Here is a 20107-nt window from a genome sequence, read left to right as displayed (position 1 = left end):
TTTAAGCCTACTAAATGGCAATTATTTTAAAGTCTTTTTTCTAGTTACTCCAATGTCTAAAATTTCTCAGGGAGACTATTTATTTAAATTTTATAAAATTGGTTATTTTGTTATTTTTTATTTTAAAAAATATTTTATTTATTTATTTGACAGACAGAAATCACAAGTAGGCAGAGGGGCAGGCGGGGTGGGGGGGAGTAGGCTCCCCACTGAGCAGAGAGCCTCATGCAGGGCTAGAGATCATCACCAGCACCTTGAGATCATGACCTGAGCCGAAGGCTTACCCCACTGAGACACCCAGGTTCCCCTAAAGTTTGTTATTTTGAATGGATCATACTTTCCTTGTTTTTTTTTTTTTTGTTTGTTTGTTTTTGTCTTGCATGCTTGTGATTTTTTTGTTGTTGAAAATTAGACATTTGAATATTATAATGTGGTAACACTGGAAATTAAATTCTTATGCTTTCACAGGGTTTGCTGGGGACTTTTTATTTTTTTAATTATTATTTAAGGTTTTCACAGACTACTTCTTTAGTTGCTTTTCCAAACTAGTTTTGTATACATTGTATTCCTTGTCATGTGTGGTCACTCAGATTTCTGTTCCTTCAGCTCCTCTTAATGTTTTGGCAGTTTTCTTGGAATGCCAGAAGCTTCAAAAAATAATATAACAAGGGAGCCTAGGTGGCTCCATCAGTTAAGTGTCTACCTTCAGCTCAGATCATGATCTCGGGGTCCTGGGATGGAGCCCCATGTTGGGCTCCCTGCTCAGCAGGGAGTTTGCTTCTCCCTCTCCCTCTGCCCAGCCCAGTCACTCACGTGCTCTTTCTCTCTCTCAGAAAAATAAAACCTTAAAACAAAAACAAAAACAAGCAAACAAAAAATCTTTCTTCCAATCTTTGCAGATCAGTTCTGTGTTGTGCCCCTCCTTCAACTCTAGTCTTGCACTGAGCCTAGGGATCACCTGTGAGTAAAAAAACCTAGGACCTTCCTAACAATTTTCTCAACATGCATCTTAATTCAGGCATATATGTGGACTTCTAAAGTGATCCATAAATACGAGTTCCTTTGAATGTCTTGATTTCTTAAAGAATTTTCCCCAGGTTTACCACCCAGGCCTTAAATATATTGACTATAATTATATATCTTGACTATATTTTGCTCCAGGTATTTGCAGGTTTTTAGTTCTTCTTACAGTATTTTGGATGAAAGACCCACTGCCTTCCATCCTGAGTTCTGAGTTAGGTAGAAGAAAGATGAACACATTCAGTCAGTCCTATAGGTATCCTCTAGACAGGTTACAACAGATTTAAGCAATGTATTTGATCAAAGTCTGCTCTGCTCTCTTCACAATGAGACACTAGAGGCCCACAGTGATAACTCAGGCTGGTACTGTTTCAAGACTGTGCTGTAGAGGGATGGGACAATGGCAGGTAGAAAAAAATGCCAAAAATTTTTCCTACAGTTTTCAAGTCACCTTTGAATTCATTCAGGATTTCTTTTGTTACTGCAAAACTTGGACTCTTTTCCAGAGTTCTGACAAACTTGGATCTAAAATTTGTTTTTTGACATTTCTGTGTGGAAATACAAGGTTAGATCTGCTTACTCCATCAATTTATATCATTGTATATGCATTTTAAGGGACTTAATTTATTATGAAATTGCACTAATTAAATATTTGTAAATTGAAAATAGGTATATTACTCACATTATTTCATTAGACATTTAAAAATAATAAAAAACCTAATTTACCATCCTAACCATTTTAAGTGTACAGTTCAGTATTGTTAAATATATTCACATTGTGAATTTCTACAGCAATATGAATATACTTAACGATACTGAATATTTTGATCTTGCAAAACTGAAACTCTACTATTTAAAGAAAATAACTGAACAGTAACTTCCCATTTCCCCTTCCATCCAACCTATGGCAACCACCATTGTCCTTTCTGTTCCTACAGATTTGACTGCTTTAGACAACTTATACAAGTGAATCATAGCGCATTTGTCTTTTTGTAACTGGCTTATTCATTTAGCATGTCTTTAAGTTCCATACATGACATAGTATGTGACAGGAACTCCTTTTTAAGCACCGAATATGGGGGATCCGGGTATCTTTGTGAGTTAAGCATCTGCCTTTGGCTCAGTTCATGATTCTAGGGTCTTGAGATGGAACCCCACATTGGGTTCCCTACTCAGTGGGGAGCCTGTTTCTCTCTCTTCCTCTGCCTCTTCATCTTCTGTCTGCTCATGCTGTCTTTTAAATAAATATTTTTTTAAAATGGTGAATAGTATTCCACTTTTGTATATACCACATTTTGTTTGTTTAATCCATTGATGAATATTTGGGTTACCTGGCTATTGTGAATATTGCTACAATAACCTGGGATATCCAAATACTTCTTTAGTTTCTTTTGGATATATAACCAGAAGTGGGATTGCTACATCAGATAATTATATTTTTAATTTTTTGAGGAACTTCTATATTGTTTTCCATAGTGGCTGTGCCATTTGACATTCCCACCAAACAGTACACAAGGATTTCAGGTTCTCTACATACTCAACACTTGTTATGTATTGTTTTTCTGAGAGTAGTCATTCTAATGGATGTGAGATATCTCACTGTGGTTTTGATTTACATTTCTCCAATAATTAGTGATGTTGAATGTCTTTTCATAGGCTTTTTAGCCATTTATACATCTTCTTTGGAGAATTGTTTACTTAAATCCTTTGTCCATTTTTAAATCTGGTAATTTGTTGAGTTGTGGGAATTCTCTATATATTCTGGATATTAACCCCTCATTAGACATGATTGGCAAGTATTTTTCCCCACTGTGTACATTGCCATCTCATTCTGTTGTTTTCTTTGATGTGCAAAAGTTTTCAAGTTTAATGTAGGCTATTTCTGCTTTTGTTGCCTTTGTTTTTAGTGTCATATCCAAGGAGACATTGCCAAATCCAATGTCATGAAGCTTTTCCCCAGTTTTAAGTGTATTATGTTTACATCTTTAATCCACTGCATTAATTTTTGTATATGGTATAAAGTAACTAAAAAAACTTGTGCATGTGGGTATTATTTTCCTAGCAATGTTGTTGAACGTTTTATCGTGTAGTCTTAGCACCCTTATTGAATATCATCTGACCATATACATGAGAGTTTATTTCTTGGTTCTCCATTCCATTCCACTGATTTTTGTGTTTATGCAAGTACAACACTGTTTTGATTATTGTAGGTCTGTAATACATTTGGACATGACTAGAACATGATTTTAAGTTTTTGAGTCACTTTAATTCTGTCTGGTGTATACAGCATAGAGTTGCATTTTGCTTTATCACCCAATTTGGAGATTTTTTTCTTTAAACAGATGAATCAAGGCCATTCACATTCACTGGTTGTCTGACGTTTGGTTCCAATTGTCTTTTGTTTTCATATATATACTGTGTGTATCATGATATGTTTACTGTATTTTTTTGTTGTTCCTTTGTAGTTTTTATTTCCTTGGGTAGAAAAAATATGGAAGATTTTCTAGAGATACATTTATAATACTATTTATAAAGGTAGCTCCATAGACACCTTTGTCCTCACCTTACATTCTATGGTTTGATTTGCTGGGTTTAAATGATACCCTTGACTCCTACCTATTCCTTAAATGACAGCCAAGGAGCTTCTTTTACTTTGTCCCCTTTTCTCCTCTTATTTTAAAAATTTCATTATTTTTGCCAAAATGTATCCCTTCTATCCAATATTCTTCTATCCCTTGTATTAATCTTGGATCTACAATTACAGTATACTTAGCGCCCTAATTTAGTTGTCCCAGTTATCTATTAATTGGATGAAATTCATTCTTTCACAGACTTCCCAGGAAGTACTCTTGATTATAACATTACCTGGGGTTCCTGCATACTTAAAAACTTTGCTTTGACTCCTTAATTATAGGTTGGCTGAATATAAAATCCTTGGCTCCTACTTTTGTCTAATTTGAAAATGCTCTTCTCCTTATTTATCTTAGTATGTTATGGAGAAGTCTAACCTGATTTGACTTTTTTTCTGGACACCCTGAGGAGTTTGTTTTCCTCTTTATATTTCACATCTAATGCTTCTACTAGGATATGTCTTGAAATTGGCCAATCTGGATCCACTTCCACTTGGACATTCTTCATTTTTGGAAGCTCTTCTTGAATTATAGGTTTAAATATTAATTCTGTCCCATTATTATTCTTAAGGAACTTCCAATTATTCATACATTGGCTCTTCTTTGTGAGGCCTCTATGTTGAACTCTTTCTCTGTGACTCTTTTCACTTATTTTAAAAATTTTCACTCTGTCCTTTCAAACTTTTTATTATCTTTTGTACACTTTCAGTTGAACCTGTTCTCCCTCAAGGACCTTGTAATTTCAAAGATGACTTTGTCTTAATTCCTCAGATTCTTTCCGGAGTTTATTCAACTCTTGTTTTCTCTTTTCCTGCTTTGTTTTTCATTCACTTCTGTTCTAAGTTTTGTAGTTTATCACTTGAGGTGTTTTCTCATATCATATCTGGAGTTTTCCTTAAAAGTATTTATTCCTTTTGGAATGTGTGTCAGTTTTCTTCTGTTCAATGTTTCATGTTGGGGGGTAATTTTCATCAGCTGAGATATTTTCTTTTTAATTTTATAGCTCTGTATGAATGTCAACTACTGTTTTCTGTTCACTTTGAGTTCTTAAAAAAATTTTTTTAAAGATTTTATTTATTTATTTGACAGAGAGAGACAGCGAGAGAGGGAACACAGTGGAAGAGTGGGAGAGGGAGAAGCAGACTCCCCACTGAGCAGAGAGCCTGATGCGGGGCTCGATCCCAGGACCCTGAGATCATGACCTGAGCCAAAGGCAGATGCTTAATGACTGAGCCACCCAGGCGCCCTGAGTTCTTAAAATTTTTGAAGTAAGTTCAAACTTACAAAAACTTTGTAAGTTTTCTTCTGTAATTGAAGAATTTTCTTCTGTAAAATTCAAACAGACCAGTTATCTTGTAGAAGGTCCCCCGATTTAAGCTGGCCTGATGCGTCCTTATAATTAGAACCATGTTGTGCTTTCCTGGTTTGTTTTTACAAAAATGCCACAAAAGGGGTGCCTGGGTGGCTCAGTTAAGCATCTGACTCTTGGTTTTAAGTTGTGGTCTCAGGGTCCTGGGATCAAGCCCACATCAGGCTCTGTGCTCAGTGCAGTCTCTCATCCCTCTCCCCCCACATTCCCCCTCACTCACTCACTCTAATAAATGAATAAAGTCTTTAAAAAAAAATCCTAAACTGCCACAAAAGTGATACATTGCTCTTAGTATTTATGATCCATGATGTTGGTATGTACCATAACTAGTAATGTTAATTGTGCTTGGATAAGGTGATATCTGCCTGGTTCCTTCACTGTAAAGTTACTATTTTCCCCCTTTCTAACTAGCATTTTAAGGAAAGATACTTTGAGACTATATGCTTTCCCTTAAAAACTCACCTGCCAGTTTTAGCACCCACAGATGATGACTGCCTACATCAATTATTACTGCAGTGGCTGCCAAATAGTGACTTTCTAATTTTGTCATTCTTCTATGTTTCATAGTTGGCTATTTAGTCTAACAGAGAGCTTTCCCTTTTCCTTCATTGATTTATTCATGGTGATATGAACTAAGTAAACAGAATGCATAAATATATACTCGTAAATCTTGAGAGATATCTTTGAAATATTTATGTAGAAAGGTCATGAGGTCTGTAGCTTAACCTCAAATTTTTCAGCAAAATAATAGCAATAATACACACACACAATCAGGAGTGTCAAGTCAAAGGTGATAAATATTAATTATTCAGTCAAGTTGAACAGTTTATGGGAGATCATTGTACTATTTTGCAATGTTTTAGTGGCTCTGACTTTTTTCAAAATATAAGGTTTATATATAGCAGTTTTGAGATACTGCCAAAACCTTCATAGATATTTGAAAAAAAATTAAAGTCAGTCGATAGATTTAATTTACCAGCATTTGAATATATTCAAATTTTATTACCACTGTCTATAGACATTTAACACTAGCATCTTTGCAACAGTCCTCTGAGACAGAGAGCACACCACACACATCTTATATACTAGGATAACAGTTCCATGTTCAACAAGACTGTTTCATGATTAAGTAAACCAAGCCTGACAAAGCAGCCAACTCACCATGAGTGATTCCAGTTTCAGGACATAACTGAACTGATCACATAGGGAACATTACAAATAATATTAAAATGTTACAGAGACTTTAAAAAGTTTAGAATTCTTCCCTAAGACTATATATAGACAGGTTCACATAATAGAAACCTGTCCATTACAGCACTCTGAGGTTTTAGCAAAGCATACATTATACACATATTTGTCATACAGTGCAATTTTATTATGTAAGACATGAATAATAGCATACTTAAATCCAAGAGTCACATTCAAATATATCAAGAATACAATCCAAATACCCGGCTATTGAAGAAAGACATATTCTTTTTTTTAATATTACTAAATTGTGCAAGTACATTTTTAGTGTAGATGGTAACAGATCTATAAGGATGCTAAACAACAGAACTCAGTGTATTTGTGTAGAATAATCCATGTCTCCAAAGATATACGCATTTTAAAAGTGAAGCAAATGGAAAATGTCTTGGGCAGAGACACAGGCAGTGCTGCACAACTTTTTATTACAAATTACTGATACAGTTAATCTGTATACTCAAAGATCGCTAAACAGAATGTTTCTAAACATCAGGAAGCTTTCATCAAGAATTAGTTTTCAGGACAATGTAGTGTCTATAGTGACCCCCACTATTTTTCACTAAATTAAGCATAAACTACAGTTCCACAACAGAGTTCAAAAACAGGACTTTCTTAAGGGGAATTTAGATAAGAAGTTCAAACTTTCCAAAACCTCATCCTACAGTTTCACAGGGTCTCATCTGAGCTATTGGTTTAAAGGAAGAAGATGCTGTGGACATGATATAAAGACTCAGCGATGGTAGAAATAGTTTACTCAAGGAATAACAAATCAGAAACTGACACTGTAAGGAAATTAGCATTTCATATCGTCTGAGAATAAATATTAATGGAGGAATTAGTCTTTAAATGTTTTTTGTTAAGATGGTAAATTACATAAAAATACTATCTGGTAATAACTTAGGATACCAGCTCTGGAGGGGGAAAAGATCTAACCCACATTAAAGAATAATAAATAACCAATCTATGTTGTCTTGAGGTATAATAAACCTGTATCAGATGTACTGAATGACTTCCTTCTCTGGTAAATTTTGAAACTTCCAGGACAGGGAATCAAGTACTCTAAAATTTGCCCCCTTTTTGGTCCAGGAAATAACTTTCTGATAAAGGGTGCTCGTTATAGCCTCTTGTAGTTTTTAACTCATTAAATCTGGATATGGATGAATACCAAGATTTTGCCTCAGATTGGGGTCTGATAATAAGTGAATCTGATGACCTGGTTAAAACTGATAGTTAAAATAGCTGATTTCAAAACCAGATCAACTACAAGAATTACATCTCTACTAAGCAGATTTTAATTTATTTTAATTAATTAATTAGAGAGAGAGAGAGAGAAAGAGAGATAGCATGAGCAGCAGGGAGAGGGACAAGCAGGCTCCTGGCTGAGCAGGGAGCCCAACATGGGACTTGATCCCAGAACCCTGGGATCATGACCTGAGCCACCCAGGCACCCTGCAGATTGTTTTTTTTAAGTACAGCAAAATGTTCCTTCTATTTTTTCACTTCAAGAGACAAACTATTGATCAGACCTTTTCCATGATACTGATTTTTTTAATTTAGTGTAAATACTGAGTGAATCAAAGACTAAAATGTCACTAAATTTCATCATTTAAAATGAAAAGCAATGACATATCACCTCTGTAAATGAGGCCACAGAATTCAAAGAAAGCTTTTAAATTACCTGTATGGGATCTGAAATGACTAACTGTTGTCTTCCAAAGTTTTCCCAAAAATCACTTTAAAATCTTGTTTTAAATGCCTAATTTCTCTTAGAAATAAAATATATTTATAGGTTGTTTTAATCCTACTAGATTTTATAGTTTCTGCTTGTTTTCTTCTCATTTAATAAAACCAGAATGAAAATCTTGACCAAGCAATTAATTAACTGAAAAGTCTTACCACCCAAAATGTTTCAAAATCTTAATATAATCAACCAACTATGTTCTTGTGGTTTCTAAAAAAAATTGTTAATTTAAAATCTAAGGATCCCTGTATTGCCAACAGAAGACTATAGCAATCTTTTTTATTTTCAGAATATTCTCTGTAGGACCTACTTTCGCATCCCTAAAGTATAAACCAGCCTTTACTACAAATGAATACATAAGATGCCTAATATATATATATACTTGATTATATCTCGCTTGATTATTATTGGCTCCTACGGGGTAATTCATTTGCTCACTAATTCTGCCACACTCTCTAAATTCAAGTTTTTAAAGCCACATTTATCAAAGGTAATTCTCCAAACTTAATGTTTAACAAGTATCTTCTCATGAGTATATCCATTTTATGTATTCTTCTCATCCAAGGAATGGGTAACTTCATAGTATTACAAAATCCCTCTTTAAAGTATATTGATAACGCACCTTTGACACAGTTCTTGAGTTTGGGAAAACCCTAATATTTGCATTATTAATGTCCCCTTTGAAAATGCACTGATATCAAAGTTCGTCTTTATGACCTATAAACAGAACTGAGATTTGCACAATCCTGAATTATAAATTAATACTAAAATGCAAAACTTGTCCAAATAGCTTAAGATTGCTGCCTCAATAAAAGAAAAAGAAACACTATGCTATTATTGGACTCTGTCTCACACATAAAACATTCATCAGGAAGACAGGTTTAAATTGATGGCGTACAATTTCTCCATGACCAAGCCTAATAAAAGCCCTTATCCATGGAAGCCCAATGGCCTATGTCACCAGTGGGAGTTATTTCTAAAGAATCGCTAAAAACAATAACAAAACAAAACTCTCAATAGTTTTCCATATGGGTCCGTTAACTGAGAAGGGCTCCTTCCTATCTATTTTTGAGACAAAAACAGGAGCAAACAAAAGGATCAGCAGCATGAACAAATGTAGCAAGTGATTAAGGGGTGATAAAAAAGCTAGAGTATTTCCTATTTTAAAATATTAATATAAACATTTCACACAACATGGAGATATCAATAGCAAGATCTCCTTTGCTCCTTGCTGTAGCCTTTTGTGAGGGCTTTAATGCCTAAAGACTCATAACTATAGCCAAGAAAAAAAGTCAAGAGTAAATCTGAGCTTAGAGAAGAAGGCAGGCAAATATACCAAAGGAGGGTTCTGATACGTGTTGTTGTTGTCCAAGCCTTTTGCTACCAGTCCAAGGAAACAAAAAAGATGAAGCCTGGGCAACTGGAGAAGGAAAGTATTTGCTATTTTCTAAGGTGTCTGAATGTGGCCATAGATTATGCTAAACTAGATATTTTTTTGAATTATATTTTTAGCTCAATATATAACTCTAAAGCAGGGTTCAGTTTTGGTATGCTTTACACTGAAATGGCTATAAACAGATGGGGTGGAAATGGTATTAAACATTTATTCTTTGACTATCCTTTTAATAGAAAACTAAAATTGATAGTATTTATTAAAATGAACAGTGCCACAAAACAGAAATGTATATAGAAAGCACTGAACCACAGATTTTCAGCGTAGCAGGCATAAACTAGCATAGCATAAATATGGTCATAACATTTAAACATTTCAATCTGTTTCTGCAGTTTAAAACATAGCTTTGTCATGTTCATAAACTTTCACCTCTACTTTAATTAGATTTGCCTAACATATAATGAACAAATCAGCAGAGTCGAGATAAATTTTCAAAAGGCTCAGGCCAACATGAAAGGTTTAAGCTTAGTATCAGTAAACTCTTTGAATACTTAAAAATAAAACATAACTTAATAAAACTTAACACATATAGATACATGAAACAGTACAGTAAGAACTTCGGACAAGGGCAGTGCATTTCTGGTTTAAGGAAACCGTATTTGTAGCTTAATTACAATAAACTAACATCTATCCTAAATGATGGTTTAATGGGATATCCAGCATTTGATACGCATTTAATATGTATGGTGAAAAACCAATTCAACAGTAACGATACTGTATCAGTAACAAAGACCTACTTTATTTCTATATTGCACATACTTTTACTGTCTACTGTTAAAATTTACTTCTTAATGTAAATATCAGAGGATTATACTATAATCCTTGTAAAAATATTTACCTTGAATAAATATTCAGATTTTTCTTTCTTGACAAACCAGAATGAGAATGAATTCAGCTTTGTTAATCCAAAGCTATTTTAAAGAGAAGGGCACAGGTGTTGGAAATAGCATGTTAATCACAAAATTCTTGGTTTATCAACCATTTCAGTTTTGAAAAATATTTCTGTATTTGGAGTGTTTAAAAGTCTGATCTTTTTTAAAACTAACAGATATTCCCTAAAGAGATTAATCATATCCTTGACTGGTCTGGAGCACTGTTTGGAAAATAGACACAGAAAAAATTTTAGGATTAAATGGCATATAACACAAATGGCATTAAATAGGTCACCTGTTTCACATAAAATAAAATGACTAGCACCTCCTTTCTGCTCCCAAAGTAGAGAGGCCTAACAAGCCACATGAATCATGAGTAATTACAGTAAGTTTCATTCATAAAGTATTGAGAAATCCACTATATTAGAGGGTTCTCACATCTAAAGCCTTATGTTCAAGGCTTCCGTTCACGGTGTAAAAGTGAACTGAAGGCCAAGGGAGAGAGAGGTGGGATTCAGGTCCTGGAAGGTCCTTATTTATGCAGGTTGTGGGGAGACTTTTCAGGGACTCTCCTGCATTCCATCCTCAGTTTCCAGTTCTGCCAACTGCCTCCTAAGTACATTTACTTTTGCCTGTAATTCCTTGTTATATTCAATGATGTTAACCATTTCTTCATATGCTTCATCCAAATACTTGGAGGATCTGTTCCAACGTAGGAAAATACCTATTGAATCCAGTAAAGGAAGACAGAAGGCAAAAAGGTACATACAATGGATTAACATTATTCCATATATGATATATTCTTTTTTTTTTAACATTTCGCTTCTATATTTTATTATACTCTGAAATAGGCAAGTATCTTGAGGTACTGAAAGTGTAACTAAATACACTAAACATCACTATTTCTTTGTACATAATTTTCATTCTTCAACCCCCCCCCCACAAAATTATGAAATGAATTAAAACACTATTCTCTGATATATCCAGGATTATAAGTAAGCTGGTAACTTACAATGCCATAAATTTTCCAGTTCCACAATACAAATCTTTTTTTTGTTTCAATTATAGATCTTTACTCAGACCTGTAGGACCTTATATATCTATAAAATCACTTTCACTACAAAAGTGACAGTTAAGGCAACAGCTGAACCATAAACATTTCATTTAAAAACCTAAACTTCCCAACAAACAAAAGCTTGGGACCAGATGGCTTCACAGGTGAATTCTACCAAACATTTGGAGAAGAGTTAATACTTATTCTCTTCAAACTACTCCAAAAAGATGAAGTGGAAGGAATGTTTCCAAACTCATTCCATGAGGCCAGCATTACCCTGATACCAAAACCAAATAAACACAGTGCAAACAAACAAACAAACAAACAAAAAATTGTAGGCCAATAACCCAGATGAAACTAGATGCAACAATCCTGAATAAAATATCAGCAAACTGAATTCAACAATACATGAAAAGCATCATACACCATCAAGCAGGATTTATTCTAGGGATGCCAGCATGGTTCAATACCCACAAATCAACACAATATACCACATTAACAAAAACAAGGATAAAACCAAGTGATCATCTCAATAGATGCAGACAAAGCATTTGATAAAATTCAGTATTCATTTATGATTAAAAACTCACAACAAACTGGTTACAAAGGCCGTGTATGACAAACCAACAGCTAACATACACAACAGTGAAAAGCTGAAAGCTTTTCCTCCAGATCACAGATAAGATAAGGAGGCCTACTCTTACTAACACTTTTATTCAACACAGTATTGGAGATCCTAGCCCAGAAATCAGACAAGAAAAAGATATAAAAGGCTCTCAAATTGGAAAAAAAGTAAAACTGCCACTATCTGCAGATGATATAATATTATATATAAAAAAATCCTGAAGACTCCACCAAAGAACTATTGAAACTAGTAAATTCAGTAAAGTTGAAGGATATAAAATACACATAAACCCACATTTTTATACAGTAATAATGAACTACCAGAGAAATTAAAAGATAAAAAATTCCATTTATAGTTGCATAAAAAACCCTATGAATAGGAGGACAAGCTTTCACCAAAGAGGTAAAAGAACTAAGATATTGATAAACTGAAGACAGCACAAATAAATGGGAAGATATACCATGCTCATGGACCGGAAGAATATTGTTAAAATGCCCATACTACTCAAAGTATCTCCACATTCAATGCAATCCCTATCAAAAGGCATTTTTCACAGAAATAGAACAAATAATCCTAAAATCTGTATGAAAACACAAAAGACCCCAAATAGCCAAAGCAATCTTGAGAAAAGAACAAAGCTGATTTCACCTTCCCTGATTTCAATATACATTACAAAGCTACAGTGACCAACAAAACAATATGTTAACAGCACAAAAGCAGACACATTGATCAACAAAACAGAATAGAGTCCAGCAATAAGCCCCTATTTACACAGTCAACTCTTCAACAAAGGAGGCAAGAATATAGAGTGGAGAAAAGATGGTCTCTTCAATAAATGATGCTGGGAAAACTGGACAGCTACATGCAAAACAATGTACTGGACCACTTTCTTATATCATATGAAAAATAAGCTCACAATGGATTAAAGATTTAAAGGTAAGAACAGAAGTGATAAAACTCCTAGAGGAAAGCATAGGCAGTATTTTTTGACATCAGTCTTAGCAGGAATTTTTTGGATATGTGTCCTCAGGCAAAGGCTAACAAAACCAAAAGTGAACAAATGGGACATCTGACTAGAAAGCTTTTATTTATTCATTCATTGATTTATTTATTTATAAAAGATTTTATTTATTTATTTGACAGAGAGAGACATTGAGAGAGGGAATACAAGCAGGGGGAGTGGGAGAGGGAGAAGCAGGCTTCCTGTCGAGCAGGGAGCGGGATGTAGGCCTTAAGCCAGGACCCCGGGCTCATGACCTGAGCCAAAGGCAGACTTAATGACTGAGCCACCCAGGTGCCCCAGACTAGAAAGGGAAAGCTTTTTTTTTTAAATTTTTTTTTAAGATTTTATTTATTTATTTGACAGAGAGAGAGAGAAAGAGAGAGACATAGCACAAGCAGGGGGAGCAACAGGCAGAGGGAGAGGGAGAAGGAGGCTCCCCACTGAGCAGGGAGCCTTAAGTGGGGCTCTCCCAGGAACTCGGGATCATGACCTAAGCCGAAGGCAGCCGCTTAACAAATGAGCCACCCAGGTGCCCCATGACTAAAAAGCTTTTAAACAATGAAGGAAACCATCAACAAAACAAAAAGCAACCTACTGAATGGTTATTTTCAAATGATATAACTGATAAAGTGTTGCTATAAAATATATAAAGGAATCACTTAATTCAACATTAAAAAAAATCCAATTAAAAAAAAGGTATATGACTTGAATAGACATTTCTCCAAAGAAGATATATAGATGGCTAAGAGACACACAAAAAGATGCTCAACATCCCAAATTATCAGGGTAAAATGCAAATAAAAACCACAATGAGATATTAGCTCACACCTGTCAGAATGGCAAAAAGACAAGAAATAACAACCACTGGCAAGGATGCAGAGAAAAGGGAAACCTCATGCACTATTGGTGGGAATGCAAAATTGTGTAGCCAATATGAAAAACTGTATGGAGATTCCTCATAATATTAAACATAAACTACTAAATGACCTAGCATTTCAACTTCTGGGTATTTATCCAAAGAAAATAAAGACACAAATTCCAAAAGAATGCACCCTTATGTTAAGTGCAGCATTATTTATGATAGCCAAGGTATGGAAGCAACCTAAGTATCCACCAACAGATGAATGGGTAAAGAAGATGTGGTATATATACACCACAATGGAATACTACCCAGTCATAAAAAAAAAAATGACATCTTCCTATTTGCAACAACATATGTAAGTCCAGATGGTATTACGCCAAGTGAAATAAGTCAGGTATGAGAATAATAAATACCACATGATTTCACTTAGATGTGGAATCTAAAAATGAAAACCAAAACAAACAAACAAAAGAAAATAGAACCACACTCACAGATACAGAGAACAATTTGATAGTTGCCACAGGGGAGGGAGATGGGGTGATGGACAAAATAGGAGGGGATTAAAAGGCACAAAATTCTAGTTATAAATAAGACATGGGGATGCAATGTATTAGAGTTAATAACAGTGTAACAACTTTGTATGGTGACAGGCTGTAGCTAGACTTACCATGATGATCACTGTGTAATGTATGTAAATGTTGAATCACTATTTTGTACACCCGAAACTAATTATATGTCAACTACACTTCAATCAAGGAAAATAATAAAAACCTCAACTTCAGTGCTCTGTCTCTTAAGAGGTGCTCTTTTAATTCTACAGGCACATCCTTCTTTTCCCAATAATTATCCTTTTTTTTTTTTTAAAGATTTTATTTATTTGACAGAGAGAGATCACAAGTAGACAGAGAGGCAGGCAGAGAGAGAGAGAGGGAAGCAGGCTCCCTGCTGAGCAGAGAGCCCGATGTGGGACTCGATCCCAGGACCCTGAGATCATGACCTGAGCCGAAGGCGCGGCTTAACCCACTGAGCCACCCAGGCGCCCCCAATAATTATCCTTTTATTATAGACTAAAAGGAAACATTTCCTCATCTGCACAGATCTACATTAACTGTACCATCCCAACATCATGGGTTAAAGACATTCAAATAAGGAGGTACAAAAACTTCCCAGGCAGTAATATGTCAGTAGCTGTTAAGTTCATGAAGGTTTTACGATTCTTTAAAACACTTTCTATAAACCAATCTGCCAGAACCATAAAGTTACTCTCCATCAGAAAGGGAAAACAGAAGCATAGCTTGAAGACTGAACTTCGTGGATTTTTCCATTATATAAGCCTGTGTTTGAAATCCTGTTCTTCAATTCAGGAATTACTTAACACTAATGGTTAACTATGATGTAAACATAAACAGAAGAGAGACATTTTAAGGTCAAAGAGTAATCTCATTATACAACCCATATACCTACTATGAGAAGATTTTACCTTGCACAGAATTTCTTCCATTTCTAAGCTGAGGCACTAAAGACATACAGAAACTCAACTCTATTCTTAATGGAATGGTAGGAATTCATTCATGTAACAAGATTTCCTCCAATCACTTCATCTCTAAACTCTCAATGAGGTTTGGTAAAAACTAGTTTAATCATCCCTTAGGCCATCCAACTCCAATTATGGCTTTTCTCCCAAATAGCTAGTCTCTTACTTTACATATTAAACATGACAGTGGCTTCTAGGCAAACTGTCCCAGAAATCTTTAACAAAAAGTTTGGCTGTAATGTCTCATTGAAGAGATCACTGATCCTGCACAGGTGACTGTCTACAACAATTGAGAAAGAGGCAAAGAGAAGTTCTGAGCAGCCAGAAATTTCCAAGCACTAAAGCTCAGACTCCAAGAATCTGGAGACTATCTGAGGCTGCTTTCTCACAACTCTAACTTGGGAACACCTCAACAGATAAGATTAGAAGCATAAACCGAGGAGGAAGGAAGGCAGCTAATGACAGATATGCCAAGAGGAATGAGAGGTGAGAGCTGACATACAGATAAGTGACAGAGACCCAGTCTCAAACTCAGAGAGCAAAGCAATCTGAGGCCCTTTTACAGTTAAAGAGCAGTTTCCCACATATGAATTGCCCTTGTGGGCATAACATATTAAAATGTGGCATAATAACTGACATTTATGGCAATTACCAAACAGCTAGCATTCTGTGTGTGTATACTTGGTGCTGTTTAATACAAAGATGAGGGGTGCCTGGGTGGCTCAGTCAGTAAAGCCTCTGACTTTTGGTTGAGATCATGATCTTGGGGTCCTGGGATCAAGCACTGTGCTGGGCTCAGTACAAGAGTGTGCTTGAGATTCTCTTCTCTCCCTTTTTCTCTGCCCCTCCCCCTGCTCATGCTCTCTCCTTCCTCAAATAAATAAATGAATCTTTCAAAAATACAAAGATGAATAAAGATGTACTTATTACCTTCAAAATGATTAAAAAGAAATGGCATTTTGTAATCTTTGTTTAATAGATGGCTAATATATTTTAGATTTTGGTTAGATTTTTAAAAACAAGCTTTGGTATTTATGGAAATAAATTTCAGGAGTCTGAAAAATTAATGTAGGTTAAATACCTTCTTTAGAATGGACTGGAAAATTAAGTATGAACTACTGTTCCCATGAACAATGAGATATGTACATCAGTGCATAGAAAACATTATGTATGTTTATAGAACCTTACCAGAATAACTGGTTCATTAACGCTTCTATTGCATTTAGCAAAGTAAACTTTCCTAATGGCTATTTAATAACGGAAACAGAAACCATCTGCTTGGAGCTTAAAATTTATTCCTACAAACTTTTTTACACATGTACTTTCCCTAATACCCATGAGAATGAGAATACCCAAAGGGGGAAAAAGATCCAAAAACAAGAAGTGTTGGCAAGGATGTGGAGAATTTGAAACCCTCATGCACTGCTGGTGGAACTGTAAAATGGTGCAACTGTTATGGAAAATGGTATGGTGGTTCCTTAAAAATTAAACAGAATTATCATATGATCCAACAATTCCACTTCTGGGTACATAACCCAAAAAATCAAAAGCAGTGTCTTGAAGAGATATTTGTGCATCTGTGTGCCAACAGGTAGAAGCAACCCAAGTGCCCATCAGTGTAAGAATGGGTTAAAAAAAAATGTGGTAAACCCATATGATGGCAAACTATTCAACCTTAGACATTCTGACACAGGCTACAATATGGATGACTCTTGAGGACATTATGTTAAGTGAAAGAAGTCAGTCACAAAAAGGCAAACGCTGTATGATTTCGCTCATATGAGGTATCTAGAGTTGTCAAACTCATAGACACAGAAAGCAGAAAGGTAGTTACCAGGGGCAATGGGAAGTTGTTTAATGAGTAGAGAGTTTCAAATTTGCAAGAAGAAAAGTTCTGGAGGTCTGTTTTGTAACAACAGGAATATACTTGACAAGAATGAACTGTATACCTAAACATGGTTAAGCTGGTAAATTTTAGTCACAATTAAAAATAGTAATGTATCTTCCTACCTAGGGAAAATGTCCAATATTAACAGCAGTATCCATCGAATAACCACTGTTTATTTCTGAAATGGGGGCTGAACAAAACAAGTATGACTAGATAACATATGTGAAAGAGAGAACCATGTCCACACTGAGAAAAAAAGAGCAATCACATAGAGCTCTGAGGCTCAGGTCCACTCACCATCTTCAAATGTTAACAACAGCAGGTATCCAGAGGCAGTTCAGAGAGGATCCTTGACCATCAATAAAAAGTCTACAAAAGATGCACGGCTTACCTTCCCATAGCTGAAGACTCTGTGGAGCAACTGAAGGCCAGATGACAAGATTGTTGGCTTCAAAGAGAGGATTGGTGAACTTACTCAGTTCACCAGGCCGATTGACCCAAGACCACAGAGACATCGTCTTCTGCTGCAGCTTCAACTTACATCTGATTAAGGAAGAAAACTGCCATTAAAGCAATTACATGGTAACAACCATCATTAAATGCTCCTTCCCAGAGGACAGTTTCTTCTCTGTGTATATTAAAACTTTTAACAGATGAATAAAATGTTGTAGGATGACAGTATTTGTCAGAAAATCCAACCAGCATTATAACTCTCAGTAATAAAACAAGGATAAAACCAGAATCTGGTCATGTTAGGCATAGTGTTAAACAATAACCCAGAGAACAGAATGTTACTATATACAACTCCTTTATTGTATCTGGAACTGTGTTTTATTTTTTAAAGATTTTATTTATTTAGTTGTTAGAGAGTGAGAGCATGCATCAACATAAGCATGGGGAGAAACAGAATCCCCTCTAAGCAGGAAACCTCACATGGGGCTTGATCTCAGGACCCTGAGATCATGACCTGAGCCAAAGGCAGACACTTAACTGAGCTACCCAGGCACCCCGGCATTGTATTTTAATTTAAAATAACTAAATATAAAAATAACTTCCTTTTTTTGTTTTGGAAAAGTCTAGAATGCACAGAACAATGATTAGAGACATATTAAAAATAGAGGTTGAGTCAAATCTCAAAGCCTAAAATTTTTTAGAGTCTTAGCTCCTAGGACAAATAGATTACATGAACATAAAATGCAGATGGACTGTCAAAGAATAAAAATGAATATATCTTGATGTAAATAAAGATACGATCTACATTTATATACAATGAACAGCCTTCATAAGAATAACCCTGGACTGCCTGCGTGGCTCAGCTGGTTAAGCAAACTGCCTTCGGCTCAGGTCATGATCCCAGAGTCCTTGGATCAAGTCCCATGTTAGGCAACTAGCTCCATGGTGAGTCTGCTTCTCCTTCTGACCTTCTCCCCTCTCATGCTCTCTCTCACTCAGTCTCTTTCTCTCTCAAATAAATAAATAAAATTTAAAAAACCAAACAAACCTGGAATTCTGTAACACTCTGTTATCATAGAATAAAGTGAACTGGTGGAAAGTGAACTGGTGGAAAGTGAATGAACTGGTACATTTAAAATAAAAAAAAATTTTTTTAACAAGAACTGAAAGATAATTTGTGGTAAACCTTACATCAACCAAAAAGAGAATATATTCAATTTTCACAGGGTTCTACTCAAGTTGAAATTTTGCTATAAAATTGGTTTTGTCTCTGGAATTACTAGATTATTAGTTCATTACGCACATCCTTTTTATGCTAGCAATAAAAAGAATCCACATAACCAAAGAACCCCCCCCCCCCCATGTAGTACTACAATTTAATTGCTAGGATAGCAAGTCCTATACTATGTCCCCAGGAACCAGGCATGGCGAGGATAGGAAACCACCGTATCCACTGCTCCTGCAGTAAGTGGTTTGGCCCTGCCCCCCAAGCCTATCACTAGCCAGTCACTGAAGTTTTCCCACCTAAGCCCACCCCATAGAGCTTCAGAATTCTTCTCAATCAGCCCTATGACAGGATCTACCAAATGGCAATCAGAATGTGAGATAAAATGCTACCGTGATCCCTTTATTAAAGGCTAGTTCTGGGGTAAAAGTAAACATAACATCAAAAAGCAGTCCATAGTCAAACATGTTATTTAAATGCTGAATTAAAGTTATAAATGTTGCTTTACTGAAGAGTGTCTTTAAGCCTTTAACAATTATTTTGTGACTTTTTGAGAGGGGACATTATACTACATTATCCAAATTTTAACAAGTAAACCACCAATTCTCCTCCTCCCCCATAAGAGTATAGTCCAGGGGTTAAGCTGAACATGTTTTAAGAAATGGCAGGATTAGGGATGCCTGGGTGGCTCAGCTGGTTAAGCATCTGACTTTTGATTTCAGCTCAGGTCATGATCTCAGGGTTGGGAGATCAAAATCCACATCAGGCTCTAATGCTAAGTGCAGAGCCTGCTTAAGATTCTCACTCTTCCTCTCCCTCTGCCTCTCCCCATAGCTCCCATGTGTGTGCACCCTGCCTCCCCACACATTCTCTCTTAAAAAAAGAGAAGAGAAATGGCAGGATAAGATACTAGATTTCTAACACATTTAAGTGCCATGAAGCATTACCTTTGTGATGATTATTTGTATGTAATCTTTTTTTAAAATTTAGATTCAATTAGCAAATATATAGTACATCTTTAGTTTCAGACGTAGTATTCAATAATTCATCAGTTTCCTATAACCCCCAGTGCTCATCACATCACTATATGTAATTTTATCTGGTCAAAACAAATAAACCAAAACCAAAAGCCT

The 20107-nt window shown here is 35.5% G+C and overlaps 1 protein-coding gene across 3 annotated transcripts in view; it reads right to left on the bottom strand.

Annotated features, from left to right (window-relative positions):
• Positions 1–5985: 5985 nt before the first annotated feature.
• Positions 5986–20107, bottom strand: part of MTMR9 (myotubularin related protein 9) — a 63070-nt gene continuing 48948 nt past the window's right edge. For all 3 annotated transcript variants that reach the window (XM_004766066.3, XM_013063302.2, XM_004766067.3), the window contains 2 exons: positions 17688–17839; positions 5986–11054 (listed from right to left, as the gene is read on the bottom strand). In XM_004766066.3, coding sequence (XP_004766123.1) covers positions 10891–11054; positions 17688–17839 — 316 coding nt within the window. In that variant the 3' untranslated portion in view covers positions 5986–10890. The remainder of the gene's footprint in view (positions 11055–17687; positions 17840–20107) is intronic.

Source organism: Mustela putorius, unplaced genomic scaffold, assembly GCF_011764305.1.
Source record: "Mustela putorius furo isolate JIRA1106 unplaced genomic scaffold, ASM1176430v1.1 tig00000242_pilon_pilon_pilon, whole genome shotgun sequence".
Classification (NCBI taxonomy): Eukaryota; Metazoa; Chordata; class Mammalia; order Carnivora; family Mustelidae; genus Mustela; species Mustela putorius.
Note: the sequence above shows the minus strand (reverse complement) of the source record. Positions and strands in the feature narration are given on the sequence as shown.